Source organism: Danio rerio, chromosome 4 (assembly GCF_049306965.1).
Source record: "Danio rerio strain Tuebingen ecotype United States chromosome 4, GRCz12tu, whole genome shotgun sequence".
Taxonomy (NCBI): domain Eukaryota; kingdom Metazoa; phylum Chordata; class Actinopteri; order Cypriniformes; family Danionidae; genus Danio; species Danio rerio.
Genome location: NC_133179.1, coordinates 4,923,222 through 4,947,500, shown reverse-complemented (window position 1 = coordinate 4,947,500; position 24,279 = coordinate 4,923,222). Strand labels below are relative to the sequence as shown.

At 33.4% G+C, this 24,279-nt stretch overlaps 1 protein-coding gene and 1 long non-coding RNA gene across 5 annotated transcripts in view; one reads left to right on the top strand and one right to left on the bottom strand.

The window, feature by feature from the left end:
- The window catches only part of rassf3 (Ras association domain family member 3), a 65,282-nt gene that overhangs the window by 16,656 nt on the left and 24,347 nt on the right, over positions 1-24,279 (top strand). For 2 of the 4 annotated variants that reach the window (XM_005164499.6, XM_017355449.4), the window contains exon 2: positions 940-1,079. In XM_005164499.6, coding sequence (XP_005164556.1) covers positions 940-1,079 — 140 coding nt within the window. Of the gene's footprint in view, positions 1-304; positions 569-939; positions 1,080-15,891; positions 16,344-24,279 lie in introns of those variants that run through there. The other 2 variants (XM_068220717.2, XM_001331777.8) reach the window with 2 other exon arrangements.
- Positions 1,185-15,595, bottom strand: LOC141381580 (uncharacterized). Its single transcript, XR_012401808.1, has 3 exons — positions 13,331-15,595; positions 12,032-12,256; positions 1,185-1,338 (listed from the first exon to the last, which is right to left on the bottom strand). It is a non-coding gene; the product is annotated as an uncharacterized lncRNA (long non-coding RNA).

Here is a 24,279-nt window from a genome sequence, read left to right as displayed (position 1 = left end):
GGGTCAGTTTTACAATAACAATTGCGAGCTCTTATCTTTTGCAAGTGCATGCAAACGTACATTTGCTTATGCATCACAGAAAACAGCATCTCCTTATTACATCTTCAGTACTGTGACATAAATAAAACACCAAGAGCATGACAATCAGAATTATTGCTAGTGTTGTTTTTACTTTAGGTTGTTATCCATTTTTTTTAAAATACAAAGCACCTCCCACACCTCAAGTCCTGTTCATGTCCATCAATTCATGGCCAATACGCTCCTCATTTGACAGTCAAATCACAGAGTCAGCACAGAGAGCGATAGGGAGAGAGGGAGAGATACACACACACACACACACACACACAGATGAGTTATTGTGAAAATACATGAGCGAGAGGCAGATGAGTTTGTCCTTCCTCTTAGATTGAACTGCACAGGATGAGTTAGAGTGTTTCTGATGTGATGCCGTGAGGGAAGCATTAGAGACTGAAAGCGTTGTCTCCACCCGTATGCTTGAATGGGATGGGAGCAGCTTTCTGCAAACTTTATGGCAAAATAACCCAGCAAGTCAAGCATCAGTCCTCAGGTAGGTCATAACAGTTACTGTATGAGAAAAAAAAAACTGTAAAGGGATTTTATAATGAAATGTAATGCACACTGGATGAGTAAGCAAGTGAGTGGGGTTATGCGTCATTATTTCTGTGAACGGTGGCTCTGATTTGAAAGCCGAATTTCTGTGGAAAGCAAGTGTGTATTGGTTCTCCATTCAATCCTTTTTATGTTATTTGGCATCAGAAATTGTGTGTTATTAGGGGGTCTGTGTTTAGATTTGAGCTTCTAAATTGTTGTTTGATTTAAAGCTTATTTAAAATGCTGAGAAAGGCAATGTGTATGCTTTTTACTAAATCCAGAAAGATGATATTAAAGCAATAACTGTTGTTTTTGTCTGTGTTCCAGGTTGTAAATACACATGTCATGCTCAGTGTCGTGAGCAGGTGGCGCTAGACTGTCATCAGAGCGGCTCAGCTCATCTGAATGGAGTTCAGCTCAGTTTTCTCGCTCAGGATCAACTGAACAACAACCAGGCCTCACACAGCGTGAGTACACAGATAAGTCCAGTGTCATCTGAAACAATCAGAAAAAAGACCTTTACTTCTTCTTTAAACTACTTACTTAAAATGAGTTGAAACAACACAATTCTTACAATTCTTAAGTTGTTTGTTACGTTTTTTACACTGTCGCCTCACAGCAAGAAGGTGCATTTCTGTGTGGAGTTTGCATGTTCTCCCTGTGTTGGCTTGGATTTCCTCCGGGTGCTCTGGTTTCCCCCACAGTCCAAACAGATTGTGTGGAACCCTGAATTTTTACAGAGAATGTTAACTGATGATGATGATGCTTATGTGTGACCACAAGGTGGAGCACAATCCCAGATGAATGCCTTAAACGTATCTCACATTATTAGTGTAAATGAGTATGAGCATTTCAATAATTCTCAGTCACTTTAGTATTGTGCATGTTATTAATCTACAGTCGTTACTCATGTGTCGAAGGTTATGCTTATGTACTCTAAATATGAAGTGGATGTGAATGTTTAAAACCTTAATGCATTCAGAATCTGTTTTCACAATTTTAACAATGATGATATTTTAAGTTAAACTGTTATTGCGATCAGCAGTGATCACATTAATCAGGAAAAGTAAAAAAAAGGCTTTAAAATAATTTTGGTTTTGATTTATTTGTCGTTCTTTTATTAAAAACATTTATTATTATTATTATTATTATTATTATTATTATTATTATTATTATTATTAATAATAATAATTGTTATTATTATTGTTATTATCATTATTTATTATTATTACTTTTAATATTGGTAGTAGTAGTAGTAGTATTTTTATTATTATAACAATTATTATTATTATTATTTTATTATTATTATTTTATTTTTATCATTATTTATTATTATTATTATTATTATTATTATTATTATTATATTTATTATAATAATTCATATTATTAATAATACTTTTATTATAATAATTATTATTGTTACTTTTATTATTATCATCATTATTTATTGCTATAATTATTATTATCCTTATTATTATTTATTAATATTTTAAATTAATATTATTATAATTATTATTTGTTATAATTATAATAATAATAATAATTATTATTATTATTATTATTACTATAACTATAACTTATTATTACTATTATTATTATTATTATTATTATTTATAATGATAATAATTATTATTATTAATACTACTATTATTATTTATTATTATAATTATATATTATTATTTATTATTATTACTATTATTTAGTATTATTATCATTATTTATTACTATTTAATATTATTATTTATTATTAATATTATTATTATTTTAATCATAATTTATTACTATTATTATTATTATTATTATTATTTATTTTATTATTGTAATAATAATAATAATAATAATAACAAATAGGAATTTTTATTAATATCATTATTTATTTTTTATTATAATTATCATACTAATTATTATTATTATTAATATAACTATTATTATTATTAGTATTATTATTATTGTTTATTATTATTATTATTATTATTATTATTATTATTATTATTATTATTACTACTACTACTACTACTACTACTACTACTACTTTTATTATTTATTATTATCATTAATATTATTATTATTTATTATTATTTTAATCATTATTTATTATTATTATAAATATTATTTTTATTTTATTATTGTAATAATAATAACAATAATAATAATAATAATAATAATTATTATTATTATTATTATTGTTATTATGATTATGATTATTATTAATATTAATATTATTATTAATAATATTATTTTCCTATTATTATTATTATTATTAATTTAATAATTATTTATTATTATTATAATTATAAATATTTCTTTAATAATAATAATAATAAATAATATAATAATAATAATAATTATTATTATTTAATCATGTTCATGCAACTTTTTGGGATTAAAACAGGCCTTGATGTGTTATTATTGGTAATTCTTGCATGTCACATTTAGTGGGGTGGAGAAAGTACACAAACCAGGTGCTCGAGAAAAAAATATTACAGTCCTTAATTAATCCTTAATTAATTACTGCAGTAAAAGTATTTTGTCCTTCTTTTCAATATTACTTGAGTCTTTTTAATAATCTTATTTAGTTTTGAAACTGCTTCTGTATTCATGACTGCACTGTTACAACGTCTTAGACAGAAACAGAGGTGTAAATATGATCCAAATGAAAAGCAACAGACAGATGTAGGAAAGAGAGGATTTCCTGACAGGAAGCACTCACAGGATGCAGGCAGATATATCTGACAAACACACACACTCACACACACATTATCCAAGATACAAACACTCACACACAACCACAATCATAACTGATAAGCAATACTGTGGTCTTTCTAGTACTTTCCTTGACTTATGTCTGAGTTAAACTGTGTCTCAAACAAGAACAAATGATGGGCGGGGCTTGATATGCTTTGCTGGGAATTGATTGGATGGAAGTGGTTTGCTATTGGTGGATCTCATGTGAGTGCAGGTCGACAGATTCACAGTACAGACGAGCTCTTTCTGCATTATTTTTACATTATATTAAGGTTATAAGCATTTGTAAATACATTAACTAATAGATTGGTGCTGGTTTTGTTTGTAATAGTGTAGTGCAGTGCATTGGCAGATATGAGCTGAATGCTGGGAACTCTTTTGCTTTAACTCCACCACACTGACCACACACCCATGTGACTCCTGCTAACAAAGAGACTGGGACACAATCTGGTCAAGATCATTATATGTTTAGCAATGTTTTTTTTTTTTTATGTAAGCCTACGATTACTGTCAGTGGAGAAGCACAGATATTGAAGTGCACAGTTCTCATCTGCTCTACTGTATGGAGTCCAGGCGATCATGTGAAGAGATTGGCTGATTCACTTATTGACTGATTTGATTTAGCTTGCGTCACGTTTGATTAAAGTTCATGGCTGCATGATATTGCTGCACTCATAGCTAGAAGGTCGCTGGTTTGATTCCAGGCTGGGTCAGCTGGCATTTATGTGTGGAGTTTGCATGTTCTCCCTGTGTTTGTGTGGGTTGCCTCCACAGTCCAAAGACATGCACTAAAGGTGAATTGGATGGGCTAAACTGGCCGTAGTGTATGAGTGTGTGTGAATGAGTGTGTGTGTGGATGTTTCCCAGTACTGGGTTGCAGCTGGAAGGGCATCCGCTGTGTAAAACATATGCTGGATTAGTTGGCGGTTTATTCCGCTGTGGCAACCCATGAAAATGAATGAATGAATGAATGTTCACATGGATGTTTTAGCTGTTTAGCTGTGCAATGGTAGAAAATAACCACTGTTATTGTAATTAGCTAGTCACCGTCTAATAATCAGTTCATTTAGACTAATTAAAGAGGAGGAAAATTCCCTTTTACGGACTTTGAATTGACTCTTGATTCTTGACTCCTTTGAATCAAGGAATCAGTTCATTTTAGAATCGACTCCCAGCCATTTGCAGCATGTTAAATCTGGTTATTTTGAACAATGAATGAACAACGTTACGTGAGAGGTGCTTACTGGATGCCTGACCTAGCTGTCTGAACGAAGATCTGAAGATTAGCTCTTAAGTTCTCAGACCTGAGGGAAGAGAAAACCTACCTGAGGATAAGAGGGCTTGACTTCTTTAAAGTCGAGTGAATTATGGCTCTTCAATGAGATCAAGGGGCCTGACCCACATTAGAGGGTATTTAAAGGTTACTTTAGGAGTGACATCATGTGACAGGGAACTGAATTGTCACTGCATTCCAGTTCAGTTGCATTAATGGATGGTATTTCAATGCAAACTAAGCCTATGCTGTGCTTTACGAATAGATCAAATGATTCAAAAACAGATTAATTTAGCAACACCGAGATGCACACGCTGTAAAAAAATTCTTGTTTTCAGACAATGGAGTTTTGTGTTAGGACAACATAAAGGAATTAATTTAGCTCATTAGTTTTTGCAAATTGACATGGGTAAAATAAAATAAATAAATAAAAAAACTCAAGAATTGTGTGGTTTCGGCTCATTTTAAATAAGTAGTAGGAAACAGCATAGTTTGAGTGCTGAAGATGTTCTTTAAAAAAACAATATTGTGTCTAATATGTACTACAACTCACTAAATACACAAGTCGCCACTCTTGCTTGTGTGATATTGCTTAAAATTGTTGTTTTGCATATCAAATAGCAAATTATACACTAAATACTTATCTGTAGATCAAACAGTTGGTCCGTCAGTCAGGCGACATCGGCACCTGGTGGATTCACGCTAGAACAGCAGGCACGAATGGCACTTGCAGGAGAAATTTGGGATCTGAAAAGCATACCCAGTGGCCTCTGGTGGATTTGCGAAAACAAAAACTGCAAAAAACGTACCTCCTGGGACATATTTCGTGCTCTCCAGAAATGAATGCAGGGGTACATATCAATAATGAGCCTGGGTTGATTTAGTGTTTAAATGATTGTTTTGCATGTCCACCGGCAATTGATATGCTAAATAGTGATCTAGTATTTGTTTTCTACGCTTAAATTTTCTAATTAGGTCATACAATATAATAATGAGAATTTGAGAATCGAAAAAAGAATCACATCAATAGTGAGGAATCGATTCTTGGAACTGATTCTATTCCAGAACCAGGATTCAGAATCCGAACAGCTCAAGTTGTTTTGTAATCTCAATTCATGTATAATAATAATAATAATAATAATAATAATAATAATAATAATAATAATAATAATAATAATAGTAATAATAATAATAATAATAATAGTAATAATAATAATAATTATACTACTACTACTAATAATAATAATAATAATAACAATTATTGTAATAATAATAATAATTAAAGTAATAGTAATAATAATATTAATAATAATAGTAACAATAATAATAATAATAATAATTATTATTATTATTATTATTATTATTATTATTATTATAGTAATAATAATAATAAAAATTATTATTATTATTATTATTATTATTATTATTATTATAGTAATAATAATAATAATAATAACAATAATAATAATAATTATTATTATTATTATTATTATTATTATTATTATTATTATTATTATAGTAATAATAATAACAATAATAATAATTATTATTACTACTATTATTATTATTATTATTATTATTGTTATAATAATAATAATAATAATAATAATAATAATAATAATACATTTTATTTGTAATGCGCTTTTCTTAAACTCAAAGTGCTACAAGGCAAAATACTAGCAACACAAGCACAACAATACAAGATGCAATAAAACAAGAAAAAAATAAGAACCATAAGATAGAATAAAAAGTTAACGAAATGATCATCCTAACTTTAAAGCAATGCTAAAAAGGTGAGTCTTAAGAAGTTTCTTAAAACAGTTCAGAGAGGCAGCATTCCTAATGCTGATGAGTAGCGCATTCCACAGCTTAGGCGCACTGTATGAGAAAGCCCTCCCACCCATGGTCTTGAGTTTACATCGTGGCTGATACAAGGTAAGTCCCGATCTAGAACGAAGACTGCAAGCTGGGGTGGCGAGGGTCACCAGGTCGCAGATGTAACTGGGTGCTAACCCATGAACTGCTGTGAAAGTTAAAATCAAGGTCTTAAAATCAATCTGTGAATTTATAGTAAGCCAGTGTAATTGTTGTAGCACAGGAGTAATATGGTGGCGTGATGGTGTGTGTCAGAACCCGTGCAGCGGAATTTTGTACAGTTTGGTAGTCTTCTGAGAGAACTTGTAGGTAAACCCCCAATAAGTGAATTACAAAAAAATGTTATGGATACTAAATGAAACAGCATATAACTGTATTTGTTCTCAAGGCCCTGAAAGAGTGTTTTTAATTAAACTAGCCGACTCTAACTCTGTTTGTAAGTGAAACCATGGAGGTCCTAAAACCGAAGTGTGTTTGACAGAACACTAGCCAGTGGTTGCTGTGGCTACCTCTATATCAAACAGAATTAAATGAGCTTTTTCCATGGAAAAGCGTGTTCAGTTTCTCTCTGCATGTGAATGAGCATTTACTAATTGCTCCCAGGCATCTCCACATTCAGAAGGACTGGATTAACACACTGGTCCAGCTGGATCTGGAAGTGGAAAGCTCAGCAACAGGTCAGATTGCACTTTATGTGTGTCTGCAAACCTGCAGGGCTGATAGCAATCCTGTTTCTAAAAACTAGGACTGGATTGTTATGAAGCTAAAATACGGATGAGCTACAATTGTAGGATTACTTTCAGTTAAATTGCACTGTAAAAATGTATTGCTGGCTAATTTAATAATGTAAAAAATGATTTAAATTGACAGCAAATTTAGCTAAACCTTGTATAGCCTAACAAAAAAGTTAAATAAGTAGGATTAATAGTTGATAAAAGTTGTCATAACTTATTGATCTGAGAGATTTTTTGCAGGGTACTTGGTTTGGTGTAATATTATTAATAATAATAATAATAATAATAATAATAATAATAATAACAATAATAATAATAATAATAATAAATAAAAATAAAAATAAAAATAAAAATATAATACTTATTCTACTTATAATAAAAATAGGATTATTCCAGAATTAACATTATTATAATTAGATATTAATATATAAATAATATATGATGACTTCAGATGCAAAAACCTCTAAGTGCGTCTGGAAGTTTCTTCTACAATGAGCATTTTTCTCAGCCTCTAATGTTTATGTTCAGTTAATTTATGATGAAAGTAACCTATTCTTTGCCATAAAAATGAAATTACTGAGTCAAGATATGGGAGCCTGAGAAAATACTGATTTTATTAGAAATTTTTTTAGATGGCATTTAGAGGTTTTTGCATCTAAACTCAGAATATTATTGTTAATAAATGTAAAACTTGGTTAGCATTAGAAAACATGGTTAGAAAAATAATAATAAATTATAATTTGTATTTGTAAATGCACTAATATATTATGTTATATTATATATAATATATATATATATATATATATATATATATATATATATATATATATATATATATATATATATATATATATATATATGTTCATATATTAGTGCATTTAATATTTACAAAAACATTTTATTATTATTTTTCCAACCATGCTTTCTAATGCTAACCAGTTTTTTAATTTATTACCAGCAGAATTGTGAATGTTTTTTAAATATGAAATATATATCATTTTCATAGTAATGTTAATTCTGAAATACTAATACATTTTTTTATTTTATGTTTATTTATATTTTACGTATTATTATTATCTTTAAGCTGCCATCACCAAAAAAAAAAGGCTAAACCTAGTCAAACAGTCATAACTTTTCCTTTTTTCCCTTAGCTATTAAAGTACAGTGGAGAGGAGTATTCGATACGTAATGTCATGACAGCTTAAAGTCGACTCTCATATGGAGAATGAAGTTGCTCAGGTGTGAGTTTCTCACAGACTTCAACAGAGTGTAAAAATCTTGATGGTGCTGTGGGTCTCGTCTATCAAATCTGATCTTTATTTTGTATTTTCTATTGAATTCAGATCAGGTGATTGGCTGGGCCATTCTACAGCTTGATTTTCTTTCTCTGAAAGCATTTAAGAGTTTCCTTGGCTGTGTTATGGAAAATTGTCCTGCTGAAATGGTTTCATCTTCATCCTCCTGCTAACGTAGATGTTTGACTGAAGCAGCTGATGTTAGTTTACACTGAGGAAGGGCAGAGGGCTGCTGACGAACTACTGAGAGATTTCAGGCACTGTCTGGGCTTTCACTGCCTTTCTACACCTCCCTTTCTTCATGTGTTCAATACATTTACATTTTATTATGCATAACTTCATTTGTAAACTATTTAGATTTGTTTTCTTTTCATAGATGAATTTCCTTGGTTGTTATCAACATCTGGTGACAATTTCAAGTCAACAACGCCCTTAGAAATATGTTTATGTGTTGAAATATGTTTAAATATGTTGAATGCTTATTTCCCGCACTGTATTTACATTTTAAATTTTCTAAGATCAATTACTGTAAAAGAGCATGTGAGTTACTTGCAGTATTTTAACCAGGGAAATAATAAGCTTAAAAATAAAACAAACCACACATAGAAAGTACTATGTTATGTATTTAGGTCAGTCCATCAGGCCTTATCTCCATCCCTCCTCTCGCTTTTCTTTCAATCATGAACTCATTGTAGGTTCAGCCTATAGAGTTTGACTGGAGCTGTTGTTTATAGAGGTCAACAACAATCTTAGCTCAATGTTTATCCTTAGATTAACTGATATAAAGTACAGTAGGGGCTTTGCTCGAGGTTTAGACTGCAGACTTCAGCGCGATAGCATGCCTGTATGAAATGTAGACACCAGAGTGACACACAAAGACTCTTTAAAGACTTTTCTGAAACCACCGCAAGACAAGACCCGACCTGTGCTGGGGTTTACTGTGGCTGTCCTTTGTGTGGATTCTGGTCCCGACTGACCTCGTATTTAGTCTTCCTTTGCTTTACTGTCTGCATATGTGAGGTTTGGCCGGGGTAAAGTCTGTGATTTCCATCTAGGGATAGTAAACGTTGATTGTTTGTGTGGAAAAGCGCAGATCTCGGCTCACGTTTAGACTGAGAGGAGCTGAGGTCACTGTCTGTTTGGGCTTTTTCACTCTGGATGTCGTCTTTTTTTTCACCGTTCATATATTAAGAATAGGCATGGGACATTAGAGATAAAATAAATCTGTTATTAGAGATAAGTTATTAAAACTATTTTGTTTAGAAATGTGTTGAAAAAAAAATCCATTAAACAGAAATTGGGGAAAAAAATAAACAGGGGGGCTAATAATTCTGACTTCAATATGGAACAAAATCAATGCCAAAGTATTGAAATAAAAAGCTTGTTGAATAGCAAAAGCTAAAAAAAATAATACATTAAATTAACAACTGCTTGCATTTTAATGACTTGAATTGACTTGAAATTGGGTTTGTATTTTTAGGTCCTGAAATTTAACACAGCTGTTTATTTAAGCTGTAAATATTTCAACTAAAAATATTTCAAACACATTTTCATCCTTAAAAATTCAATAATTCATATTCAATTTTTCGATTTCACCTAAAAAATATTCAAAATCAGTGAAAAATACTAAGCATAATATTCAAAAGGTAATTTTCATAAGGTAGTTTAATTTTATTTCAGTTCAAAAATTCGCTTCCATAAATTCAGTGGATCAAATTCGGTTCTTAAAATTTGACAATACGTCCGGGAACTGCAAGAAAAGCAATAGATTGCAAATTGACAATCTCCAGCTGCTTTTTCACTAGCAGGTGGACCAATTTAGGATTTTTAAACCCGTAAACAAGTGAGGAAAAAACCTTATAACAGCACAAAAGTAGCATTTACTATTGTCAATGTCAAATATTACCAGCCGAATTTGATCCACTGAATTTATGGAAGCAAATTTTTGCACTGAAATAAAATGAATTGAAAATTGTCTTTTGAATATCATACATGAACTCTGGAAATTGAATATGAATTATGGAATGTTTAAGTATGTAATCATGTTTGAAATATTTTTAGCTGAAATATTCACAGCTTAAATAAACAGCTGTGTTTAATATCAGGCCCTAAAAATATATACCCTGGCAATCAAGTCGTTAAAATACAAGCAGTTGTTAATTAAATGTACTATTTTATTCAGCTTGTGCTATTTGATAAGCTTTTTATTTCAATACATTTGGTATTAATTTTGTTCCATACTTCAACTGTATATATTGGATAGCAAAGTCAGAAAAAGCCTAAACAAACAGCCCCCCTCTTCAGAAAGTGATTCAAGAAAGTGGGAATAACTCACATTTAAACACCAAGTGTGAATAAGAGTTGTCTTCTTGTGTTACAATGCATCCTAATAACCATAAACAAACCCTAAAAGTCATTCTAATGTAAGATAAACGCACTTAAAAGTGCAAATGAATCTAAAACTCAATTAATTACAGGCCTCTCAGTCAGCAAAGTTACCTCAATTCAATGCTCTTTTAAAGTCTAATTAAAGAGCAAGCTCTAAACATGCAGCAATTTGTCATTACAGGTTTAGCCTTATAATTTAGGACAATTAGAGGCCTGAAATGTTTTTACGCTCCAACCTTTAAAACCACACCCAGCCGGACGGGACGAGGCGAGAGCAGTAAGGTGTGCTCTTCCTGAGGTCATATTGTATGCTCTCGCCACTAAAAAATGCATGAGAAATAGTTGATTTATGACACATTCCACACACACACACACACACACACACACACACACGTAAACGCCACCTCATGAAAAGTGCATGTGTATGTTGAGAATGAGTGACTGCGTTTCAGCAAAGGAATGTGGGTAATGTATAATGAAGGCTGAAGCCCACAGGCGGGAAAAGCTACAGGTTGCAGTCACAGGTCATTTCTGCTGGACTCTCATTGTTCTGGCTTGGGAACGAATTTCCTTGTGAAGTAGGACATTTCTTTCTCATGCTCCTTGGCAACAGTGAATTATAGAGGGGACTTACACTTTCCTTTATTATGCATTTATTATCTGCATATGCACAAATATTCTATTGTATAGCAATCAATAGAAAATATTAATTCAAATATAATCAATAAAGAAAATGTAAATGAAAACAAAAACAAATAAATAAATAAATAAATAAATAAATAAATAAATAAATAAATAAGTAAATAAATAAATAAATAAATAAGTAAATAAGTAAATAAATAAATAAATAAGTAAGTAAATAAATAAATAAATAAATAAATAGAGCAGTGTTTTATCCTTCAGAATAGTTGAAGGATAATCAGGCTCTGAACAGCTCTGGATAAGCTGTTATATGTTTTAGAAGAAAAAAAGCTCGTGTGAAGTACAAAAGAACAACAGTAAGTGTGAAGCAACGAAAATGAACAAATAGCATCTTGCTAAACTAGTCACCAATTCACCAAAACCATAAAATAGTTGTTTAATCTGACAGTCTGCTGAGTTTGACCTACCACTGATGCCTTTGGTTTGCAGGATTTTGGCCAGCCCTTTTCTGACAGGGTATTTTTAGGTCTTCTCCATGTTTAAATTAAGCGCTGTCCTTCCACAAACGTCTCGAAAGCTGCAGTTTGCGAGGCGTGGTTAGCCCTGTCCTTGATCTACTGCAGATGTTGCTTGGGTTTCACTCTTTGGACGTTTTTCTCTTGACTGGGTGGGCTGTTATCATATGTGACGCACTGTAAAATACAAAATATACATGCATAAAGTGGAAAATTGTTTGGAAACATAATAAGCCCAAAACCTCAAAGCAGCTGTTAACACAGTAAAAACTGAAGTCTGTGCACTTTCGGATTGGAGCTCTTAGAAGTTGATATTAAAACTGTTTGGCGGTGGTTGCAGTAATGAATTTCGCCTGACTGATAATGCAAGCCAAAGCTTGGGGCTGTCACGGGTTGAGTGGAAAATTTGCTTAGGATATGATAAATGTTAATCCCCGAATATATAACAGAATAATATTTAGCTTTAAAAAAAAAAAACTTTACCCTTTACTCATCCTCAACTCGGTCCAAACCTGTTTCTTTTCTTCTGTTGAATACAAAGCAAGATAGTGAAGAATGCAATAAAAAAACAGCTATTGATTTACATAGTATTTTTTTAGTTGCTACTATGGATGTCAATGGCTGTTCTAGCCAGCGTTCTTCACTATATCTTGCTTTGTGTTCAACAGAAGAAAGAAACATTTACATTTAGTCATTTAGCAGACGCTTTTATCCAAAGCGACTTACAAATGAGGACAAGGAAGCAACTTACACAACTATAGTAGCAACAATGAATAAGCGCTGTAGGCAAGTTTCAAGTATGTAAAGTGTAAGAAGCAAAACATTAGTAATTTATTAACTTTTTTGTAATACAGTTAGCGGTGAAGCCAGAGAGGCAATTGCAGATTAGTAAGGAAAGTGGAGACTAAATAGTTGAGTTTTTAGTTGTTTCTTGAAGACAGCGAGTGACTCTGTCGTTCTAATGCAGTTAGGGAGTTCATTCCACCAACTGGGCAGATTGAATGCGAGAGTTCGGGAAAGTGATTTCTTCCCTCTTTGGGATGGAACAACGAGGCAACGTTCATTCACTGAATGCAAGTTTCTGGAGGGCACATACATCTGCAGAAGTGAGAGCAGATAAGAAGGAGCAAATCCAGAAGCCGCTTTGTAAGCAAACATCAGAGCTTTGAATTTGATGCGAGCAGCAACTGGCAGCCAGTGCAAACGAATGAGCAGCGGAGTGACATGTACTCTTTCAGGTTCATTAAATACCATCCGTGCTGCTGCGTTCTGAAGCAGCTGAAGAGGTTTGATAGAGTTAGCTGGAAGCCCGGCTAGTAGAGAGTTGCAATAGTCCAGTCTGGAGAGAACAGAAGCTTGAACAAGGAGTTGAGCTGCATGTTCAGATAGGAAGGGTCGGACTTTTCTGATGTTGTAGAGTGCGAATCTGCAAGAAACTCAAATAAAAGTTTGAAACCACTTGAATGTGAGTACATAAATGATCATTATTGGGTGAACTAACCCTTACACAGGCCCGTAGCCAGCCTGGTGAAAGGGGTGGTTCTTTTTTTCTCAAAATGTGAACTTTTCTGCAGTAATTCACCTCATTTTCTATTTAATTACGATGTTTAAATAACCCAATAAGTGGCATTTTTAAGCACTATTTGGATTAGCTTGTTGTATCCTCCATTTTTGATGTGCCAAAAATATTTCCTAAAGATTTATAATAAACAAATATAAAAAAGAGCTTCACGATTTTCCTCCTGGCCTCTCTTGAAAATTCATCTAACTACAACAGCCTAATTAAACAGCAAAAGTCAGTCTAAGGCCCTCGAAAAATGTGGGAAAAATGTTAAAAGGCCTTTACGGACATGGCTATTTCTTAAAACTGCGCCTACACATTTTGATAACACTTGATTTCATCAGGGTAACCTGATGTAGCCGCAGTTTTAAGGAACAGCGATGTCAATAAAGGCTTTTTATTATTTTTTCCTCGTTTTTTGAGTGCCCTGGACTGATTTTGATGATTATTCTGATGAATTCCTCACACATTATTTAAGCTACCTCTGAAAACTTTTTGTTTGATTTTAGATTTTTATACACAGCCTAATTAGTATTAAAGTTACCATTAATAGGCTGCTTTTGGTGCTTCGGACCTTCTTATTGGTCATTTGTTTCTCTTAAGAATAAGGTTCAGGATTTTAAATAAAGGTAAGACTACTTGTAAAATGTTTTTGATTTTTTTTAACAATAGTCGATCAATAGTGAAAGTTGACTTCACTTATGTCATATTGTGCATATTCTTAAAACCATTGATGGGTTATTTCCAAAATGTATGATGACATGGCAGTTAAAATAGGTCAAATGAGTGGCAAAATTTGTGGGGGGTTGTTACCCCCACGCAGCTACAGGCCTGTTACAGTACAACTTACACTTTCTAATTCTCCAGATTTCTACAGCAAAACAGGACCCAGCGTCTTTGGATAAATTACAAAGAGTGGCTAACCCCAAAAATGATGGGTTTGCTTATGGAGTAGATCCAAAACCAGACTTTAAGTCTGAATAAAGTCATGCAAAATGAGGCTTGTAATTTGGCAATGGTTGGCTTGCAGCTGGAGGTTGGTTCTTCATGACCGAATAATCAGATAACTTGACCTGAAATGTGAGAAGATGTAAAAGTAGTGCCAACTCATTTCCGCTGTGCAGCCATGGCCACAGGTCCTTGTCCAAACAATGTTAATTAACATTCAGAGCTTTTAATAAGGTGTTGCTTTCATGCCTGAAGCAATTGAACACACACGCACATTATTTTTGGTGGAGGACTTTTCATAGGCTTACAAATGTATTTTATACTGTAAAACCCACTTACCCTTAAACCTAACCATACCAGGAAACCTTTGCCAAATTTTTAATCTGAAAACACCCCGTTAAGTATGTTTTTTAACAGTTTTAAATTACAAGGGCACAAGGTAAATCCAAAATTGTCCTCGTAAACCACAAAAAAACAATACACACACACACACGTCTTCTCTCACAGAAGTCTGTCATCAAACTGTCTTCCACTTTTACAGTAGGTCCACACGTTTGCATTGGTCCACAGCTACACCCTTTGGGCGTACTGCCTTGTATTAAATGCCCCAAACCTATATTTTTAGCTCAGATGGGAAGGCCAGCACCAACTCAAGTAGTCCATGCTATGTTTCATAAAAGGAAAATTAGAAAGCTTGCGTCTGTATGCTGCATACTTATAGAGGTACGTGAACTTACATTGTATGATTTACATTTATATAATTTGATGTTTGGACAGAAACAATATACTACTGAAGCAGATGAATGATGGAGTGTAACTCGAAGTTGTAAAATGTCTTAAAATGCTGTATTAATGCATTAAGCAGCTGCTGTATTTCTTTGCCAACAGTTAAATGAACTAAACTACTCGTTAGAAGAGTTTTTTTATCTTAGTTATCAACATTAAGTCATTAATTGAGCAAGTGAGACGCTTTCGATTCTCGACGCCATTTTTTAAATTTGGATTATGTATTAATGCGCTGCACGGTTTAGTGTACGTTGCTTGGCAACAGTGTGTACAGTTACACTAATGAACTATTTTAAGTGGCGGAGGAACTGTGTGTTCGGATTACCACTACTAATAAATTAATATTTTTGTTTAACATGCGTTTAGTTCATCATATCACTTTGAAGATGTTAATTAAAGGAGTTATCCGGAAAACAACACTATCCAGGTGCGCAGGTAGGGGACGCAACAGGAGGCAGTAAACGAGGAAATGCTTCTCATTGTGTGTGTATTTGAGAGTGTGTGTGTGTGTGTATGTGGGTGTGTTCTTTTCCAGTGAGCCGCTCCGGTTAGTCACTCAGTTTTAGTTTGAGAAGTGTTTAAGAAGGAATGAGCGCGATTTGCGTGGCGTTTGGAGCATTTAAAGTATTTTCAACACGCCGATCTTTTGTTATATATATAGGTAATACACATTTAACAAGAAACGTAAACGCGTTTTTGGAATTAGCCGACTGTTTCGCCTTATTGAGCGAATTAAAGCGAATGGTTAGGCAGCGACAGTGACTCGTGCTGATTCAAGTTAAATCTTACTGTATTTTTTCGCTGATATAAAGCTCAGTTTTTGGATGTGTCAGAGTTTCTTTTCAAATGTCGTGGACGAGCACCATGAGTAGTGGATACAGTAGTTTGGAAGAGGATTCAGAGGAATATTTTTTCACTGCCAGAACTTCTCTGTTCAAGAAGCCTTTGCTTAAACCTCCGAACCTCAAGGTGAATTGTTATTTATTTATATTGTTTATTATGTTGTTTGTTTTGGAAGTTACATGCTTTATTGTTACAACAGCAAAGCACAACCACGTGTTATATATAGTTTCTAACATATCTATGATGTCAGGGCATACACGTAGGCTATGATATACATTAACTGATTGGGATTAAGATGGTTTAATATTCACACATTTAGACTTTCTCCTTAATAATACAATTTCAGAAAAGTATTGTTAGCATATTCTAAATAAGGAAAACATGTTAGTATCATTGAGCAGTCATTTAGATAGAGCTAATGTCGTTTTGAAATCATACTTGCATGAGATTTCAAACTAAATATTCAAAGTAGCATGGTAAACTATATAGGGACTGTCACATGTTGTCCCTGGTCAAAAATGAATGAATGTGGTAATGTCTTTATTTTATTATTATTATTATTTGTAATTTCTTTATGTATTTTTATTTAATGCAAACCCTGGCTTGTATATAGTTGTTGCTAGCTATGTATGCTGGCTTTGTTCTGCAATAAATAAATAATCCAAAAAAAAAAAAAAATGAATGAATGTGCAAATATAAGACCAACTTTACCTCACTCAATAACTAGTATCCGTTTGCTTTGAAAAGTTTAGCCTAGTAAATATAATTTCTTTCTCTATAGCTGAATAATTCAGTGTTTTAAACAAAGCATTAATATATCTTTAGTTTAGGTGTGAACGTGCTATATTGTATTTCTTGTTATTTACCTTGCATAGGTGAATGTCTCTATATGAACTGCTCTACAGGCTTGTCCTTGATATGAATGACCTTATAATAATGGCTCTTTTGTGTTGGATTGCACCAATGAAGTGCTGTTTATGTTTAAAACATACTATGGGCATTGGATGTCACTGTAGTACATGTTGCTTTGTTTCTTTGGTCATTTTATGGGCTTAATAATGAATTGTGCACATTAAACCACTAGTTTGTTTTGGTTTATTATGCATATTATCTTTATTTGAATGTGCACGACTTATGGTTTGTTTAAAAGCATTACGTCATGCCATCATGGCAGGGAGGTTATGATGAAGTAGGTCACTCTTAGCTCATGAAAGCCGTTTTTTGTTCAGTGTCTTTGTCTTGTTCTCAGTTGACTGACATCAGCATGTCCGGATTAAAGACAACTGCTCATAATTTCACAGTTTTATTGGCTGTGTTGAGTCTCTAGTGTGACTGACCTCATGTGATTTGAATATGGCCTCCACATGGTCATGTGTGACTGCATGGAGGACTCCAAGAGAAAAGATTCATAGCATCACCCCCACACTCCAGTCAATTACCCAATTGTGAGACAAATGTCAGTGGAGAGAAGTTTTTGCGAAGTTAATGTTGTCATGTGACTTGTGTTTTCCGGGGGGAAACTTTTACACATTGTTTATTGGGTTTGTTCCAAACCCCTAGTAATCAGTCACCTACTGTATATATAGACACATTTTTAAGTCTAAATATGACTCTAATATATTACACACAGACATTTTTTCAAAAAAGAAGGCATTTCCAGGATTCATCACAATTCATTCCTTCATACTTTGACTTTTATTCATGCTAAGAAGTTAGCTCAAACTGTGTTTTTAATTTAAAAACAGTAAACCTTTTGTTTTATTTGGTTGTGCATTAACAAATTATTTTGGCGGCATGAAAATGTAAACTTTTGAAAGGTTTTCAAAGTACAAAATTTGTGTATTTGTAAACTACGAAAGCACAATTTTGTGAAAAATGTGTGTTACATGTTCAGTATATAAGCATTCTTCAAAGTAAATACAACAATGGTACAGTATAATATTATATTTATATATTATATATATATATATATATATATATATATATATATATATATATATATATATTAATTTCTATATTTATAATATTGCTGCCTGTGCCTTAAATTTTTTAGTTCAAATGAACTTTTCTAGTCATCTCAAGTCAAGTTGAGCTTTGTTGTCATTCTGCTACATGTGTGGACAAACAGAGGAACGAAATGTTGTGTCTCGCAGGACAACGGTGCTACATAAATGAATCATAAATACAAACAACACTGGACCTATGCATAACTAACATATACTATAAGATTCTTAACCATACAATTAAGACAAGTACATTTACATGAGACTGAACAAAGTTGTGCAGGATATTGTGCAAGAGAAATATTAAAGGTGAATATTGTCCAAAAGAGGTTTCTCAACTAGGGTTGGGCGATGTCGACCAATTTGGCATCGTACGATGTCTAATGTGAAATATCGCGTCATAGGCGGTGGTGAGTTAATTATTTATGAATAATTAATTCATTCATAATGAATTAATTATTTGTAGCCTACCGTTTCAACTGCCTGACCCACATGGTCTTTGTTTTACCCATAACCAAATCATTAATAAATTAAGATAAGTTATTTAAATTACCACCTGTCAATCACTTTTTCCGCAGGACTCCTAAATTTAAAAAAAGTCTATTTCCTACTAACATTTGAGCGTGTTCTTAAACAGTGCTGATTTACCTTTGTGTTCACGTGCTCAACAGAAATGACTGTGATTGGCCGTGAAGGTCATCAGTCACTGCTGTTTACTGAGTATAACCACAGATACAGACACTGGAGCGTTTCAAAGTCACGTCGATCAGCTGGTTTGTCTATAAGCTGACATACAAGCGATCCGCTGATGAATCATGGCTTTAAAACGCTCCAGTGCCTCTATATCTGTGGTTACACTCAGTAAACAGCGGTGAGTTCAGTGAACTGATGCCCTTCGCGGCCAATCACAGTCATTTCTGTTGAGCACGTGAACACGATAGCAAATCAGCGCTGTTTAAAACGCGCTCAAATGTTAGCAGGAAATGGGCGTTTTTAAAATTTCCGTATTAATTAGTACCGAATTCCAATATCGTGACAACCCCAACAGGAAGACTCAACAAACGGTAATAATAAACGTTTACAAAGCTACTTTTGAAAACCACGATTGCAAAATATATACCCATGCCTTATGTCTGATGGCTGGAAAGGTATTAAATATTTCTAAATTGTTTCAATATTGGTGTCTGTGATGCAGCGAGTCCAAATATTGTTGTGTAGACAGTGACTATACTAGAGGTGTGAACCTATATTGGTCTCACGGTTCGGTTCGGTTACGATTATCATGCCATTGATTCGGTTCAATTCGATATCTCGGTGCATCACGGTGCATTGACGATGCTTTCCATATATAGTGTTATATTTTAGGGGGGAGGCTATAACATGCTGTCTGTATAAACACACAGACACACAGCAACACACTGTCTCTCATTCAAACACATTCACAAACATAAACAGCATCAAACAAACAAACACACACACAAACAAACACACTTAAGCCCTTGCAACAGGGAGAGCTCGAGCTGAGCAGAGCAGAAAAACGAAGAAAAAAAAAAATAAGCACTTTTCCGACGGTCCCTTACAGAGAGCTCCTCTCAGCGCGAGCTCTGTCGGCTAAAGTAAACGCAGACTGCGAGGGCTTAAACGGAGCAGTGCTCGTAATGTCGAGCGAAAAAAAGAAAGACAGCTGTGAAACATAACCAGCTTTGTCTTTCTGTAGGAAACACACTTTAGATCTTTTTAGGGTAAGCGTTTTTTGAGTTATTGCCGTCCATAACTGAAAGTGTGTCAGGAAAATCGAAAACAAAACCAACTGGAGCGCGCTCATTTCTGGCGCCCCACTGGATATACAGCGCCCTAAGCATTTGCCTATGGTGCCTATGCCACGGGCCGGCCCTGAGTTGGCTGAGTGTTGTAAATAACGACGCTCACCTCCCTTGCGACAGAGCGCATAGGAGATAAATGACGTCACTACATAATAACCGGTTATGGTTATTACTGAATCGATACCGAATTGTCCGCGTCTGCATCGCGGTGCACCGAAGAAACAATTTATTTTGATTCCCCTAGACTATACAATTTGCTTTAATGTGTGATATGACTAAAAGTGGTCATATATGAATATTTTCTCAATTCAAATGAGTAGCAGCTTGGACACGGAAACAGTATACTACACATCATGACTTAACAAGGGTATAGATCGTCTTGACGGTGTGGTCATTTATACCTAAATTTAAAAATGCAAAGAGAAACCCTTTCAGCTTTTAATCACACTTTTGAGTAACTCCACCCTGATTCTAGTCAGTAGAAAGCAAGGAAAGCTCACTAGATGCGTAGTGCTTAAGTCAAATTCCAGACGTAGGAATGTGCACGCTACTCAAGCAGATGAATCTGTCGCGTAATGCAGCAGCTGTAGAAGGAATTGCTCAAAAATGAATGAGTCAGTTCCTTAAACCACCCGGCATCTTGCTATAGCTCACTTCCTCTTACTTCACCCTTACTAATACACCCCTGCCCCCCATGCAACTCCCAAACTATTTCATCATCGGCAAAGCCAACCGAAAATTCAAGTTCTTGCTCTTCCTAGAAGGCCACTTGCGCAAATATGTGGGAAATGCAAATAGTTACCTTCGTATCTGCAAAAAAAATGAGTGTTCACCATTCTCAAGTTCCTAGCAGAGCAGATATGACCTGTGCTTCATGTGTTTTGTCACCCCTTGCATGCCACAAATGCACTGACCCTGGGAAACAGCTGCTAGGGCAGGCCTGCAAAACAGCAGGATCATGGGGGTTTGTGTGGGACACATACAGCGCTCGGTTCATACTGAGCAACATTAGGACTATAATAACTCCGTGTGTTGGCTTGAAGATCAGTACAGTACTTGTATTGTTGCATCAACTTGTACAGTACAAACGCCAATGATGAGACGTCACATTTTAGAGTTTACATCAAATTAAATTGGCTAACTTTACATAAAAATACATATTTATATACATAGAAAGTGTATCAAATGAAAGTAATGAATGGATGTATATTAAATATAACTTAGAGCTGCACAATGAATCATTTCAGCATTGACATCACAAATATGTGCATCCACACAGTAGTCAAAGCATTGTATAAGTGTGATATTTTATAGTTAATGCATTCAGGCACAATACATTATAACATTATAGCTTTAACAAAGATATATTATTTATTTGCTGAAGACTGTACAGTGTTTTTTTGTATTTAAATACTCAGTTTCTGTACCTCAATACTCTAAGACTCCCATGAAAACCATATATCATTTGTAATTTGCTTTGACATGTTTTTCTGCCTGTCATTTATTATATTTTATGCATTTTATTTTTATGTAGATACTTTACAAAATTACCCCAATCAATCTAAAATGAATTATTTTCAAATAAAGCTTTTTTATTTATATATAAATTGTATTTATTATTAATTTTATGTATTAATTTTATGTATTTATTAATTGCAATATATACTGCAAAAAAACTAAATATTGCATTGTCAGTTTTTTTTCCAATATCGTGCAGCCCTAATATAAATAAATAAAAAAAGTTCCAATGTCAGTCAGTCTATATTAATCTAAAACTGAAATAAGATTCTCATTCTGAACTCTGCTTATTAAAATGTATCGAAAAGAGTCAGTCATCATACTAAATTGTATTATTTTAAACACATAAAAGCAAGTTGATTGAAGAATTAAAAAATGTAAATTACAGTTACTAATTACACTGAAAAAATGGTTCATTGCAAAATGTTGCAAACAATATATATAAGCTGAATTTAAACAAACACGTTTAACATTACTAATTGTTTACAACCACTTGCCTTAAAAAAATCTAGTGAATAAGTTTTCAGTGTATTTTAATCTGTATATACATGCATGCATGCATACAGTGCTCAGCATATGTAAGTACACCCTCACAAATCTCTCTTTTAAATTCATATTTTTAATAGGAAGCTTTACAAGGTTATATTTGAGCATATACATTACATTAGTCAGTACTGAAGCCAATTCTGAAGCTCGTCTAACAAAATAACTTACGATAATGGTCCAAAAACTAGTACACCCACATTTATATGTTATAGAAAAATATTAAATACAAATTTCAAAAAGTGGAAAAATCAAGAGGCAAAAAAAAAATAAGAATTGTTGCAATTTTGTAGGTTGTACTTTATTTTTTCAATATTTTGCTAGAATTTAATTGTATTATCTTTTAATTTCTAAAAATGTTTGGGGATAAAAATATTATTTTAATAAATGTATCTATTTAATAAATCTGTTTTGTTTAAATGCACCAAAATACATCGCCTATATTCACTGAGAAATGGAGAAACATTTATTTTCAAAATGGGGTCTGCTCAATTATGCTGAGCACTGGATATATAGTAGTTTTTATCAAAGCAACAACTGCATTCAAAAAATCTTAAAATAGAAAATATTTTGCGCTTTATCTCTACAGTGGATGAGAGAGTGTGAATTGCTGAACTCAGAATCGCTGAAAGCATTTTCCTGGTTTTCTGAAAGCTTTGCTCTTCAGGATAGTATGGGGGAAAGGCCAGGCACTTATCTTCAGTTTGCAGGCTGTTTTTATAACTCAATGCTTGATTTAGCGGAAATTAAATCAGCGGTCGTACACTGACTAAACTCAAAAGTGCCTGCTGCGGTTGTATACAGAAGCTCATGTTTTACCTGCGGATTAAAGCGGTCGGTTGCATGTTTACAGTATCCCACTTTGTTTTTGTGGCTGAGTTCCATTTGGTGGCGAATGGTTTGCGAATGACGTCTTCGGCCTTGAATATTCACATGCTTTTGCCAGCACAGCCACCGAATACACAAAGTAACTTAGCTGTGAACTCTTGTGAAGGTTTCGCATCCATTGTTTAGCTTTTCCACAAGCTTTTCCTAAAACTTGCTGAATGTTTCAGCCGTCGAGATAGTGATCAAAGCACTTTGAGTCATTACGTCAGTTCTTCGCTAGGGTTCAGATCATTTGGACTGTTATTAGCGTTAATGACCTTCATGTCAGCCATGCTTGGATAGATAAAACTAAACCTTGAGGATGTTAATGCAAACATAAGCTCCAGGGTTTCATGAGTGCAAACGCAGGAATAAACTCTGCTGTTCACAGGACTGAAAGTAAATGTTTATTTCACACTATCCACCTCTTCTCAAACTAACAAGTAGACATTTATAGGCTGCTAAAACTTTTTCCACAGATATTTGAATCTTATTAATGGCCAACCAAAAGCCATTCATTTAATGATGGATTTATAAGTCACTTTGTGGCAAAGAATGAACGTTTATAATAAATAATTGGACATTTATAGCAGATATTTAGGTTTAATTAGGTTTGTGTAAAGTAGGCCTAAAATCTTACATATAATGTGTCAAAATATATCATTTAACCTCAGAATGTAGATAAAAGACATACAAAATGGTAGATTCCTTCAAATATTAAACCTATTTTGGGGCCATTAAAAGTAATAAAAATACTGTATTATTTTAATAAGCGTTGTTAAAAATATTTTGAAATTTAAAGTATACAGAATTTAAGTCAGTTTATCTTGTAATAAGAATTTAAAAGCATTAAAAAAATAAACAATGGAAAGTATCTTAAGAGTCCTATAGATCAGTGGTCCCCAACCGTTTTTTATTTATTCATTTATTTTTTTACCACTTCAGATTGGTCACAAGTTTTTGTTTATGTAGAAAATTAAGAAGCGCTTCAGTGTTTGATTGTTCTGTATTTGTCTGAGATAATTAGTCTACAGAAATGTGTATATTCTTGTACATAGTTGTTGTCACCTGACTCGTGGCATTCTGAAAGTTGAGATGTTTTCAACTTGGCACGCCTAAAAGGCACAAGCCACGTGACACTCTCAATATGCAAGCCGTGCACCTCCACTGGAAATAACAGACTTGCACATGGAAAAGACGCAATATGTGAACAGCCGCCATCATTTGTAATCTCCAGCAGTTGATCTTCTTGCACAGCCTTGCTGGATTCACCTTATTTGTTGACAAATGGGTTGCGGATCCATTCCT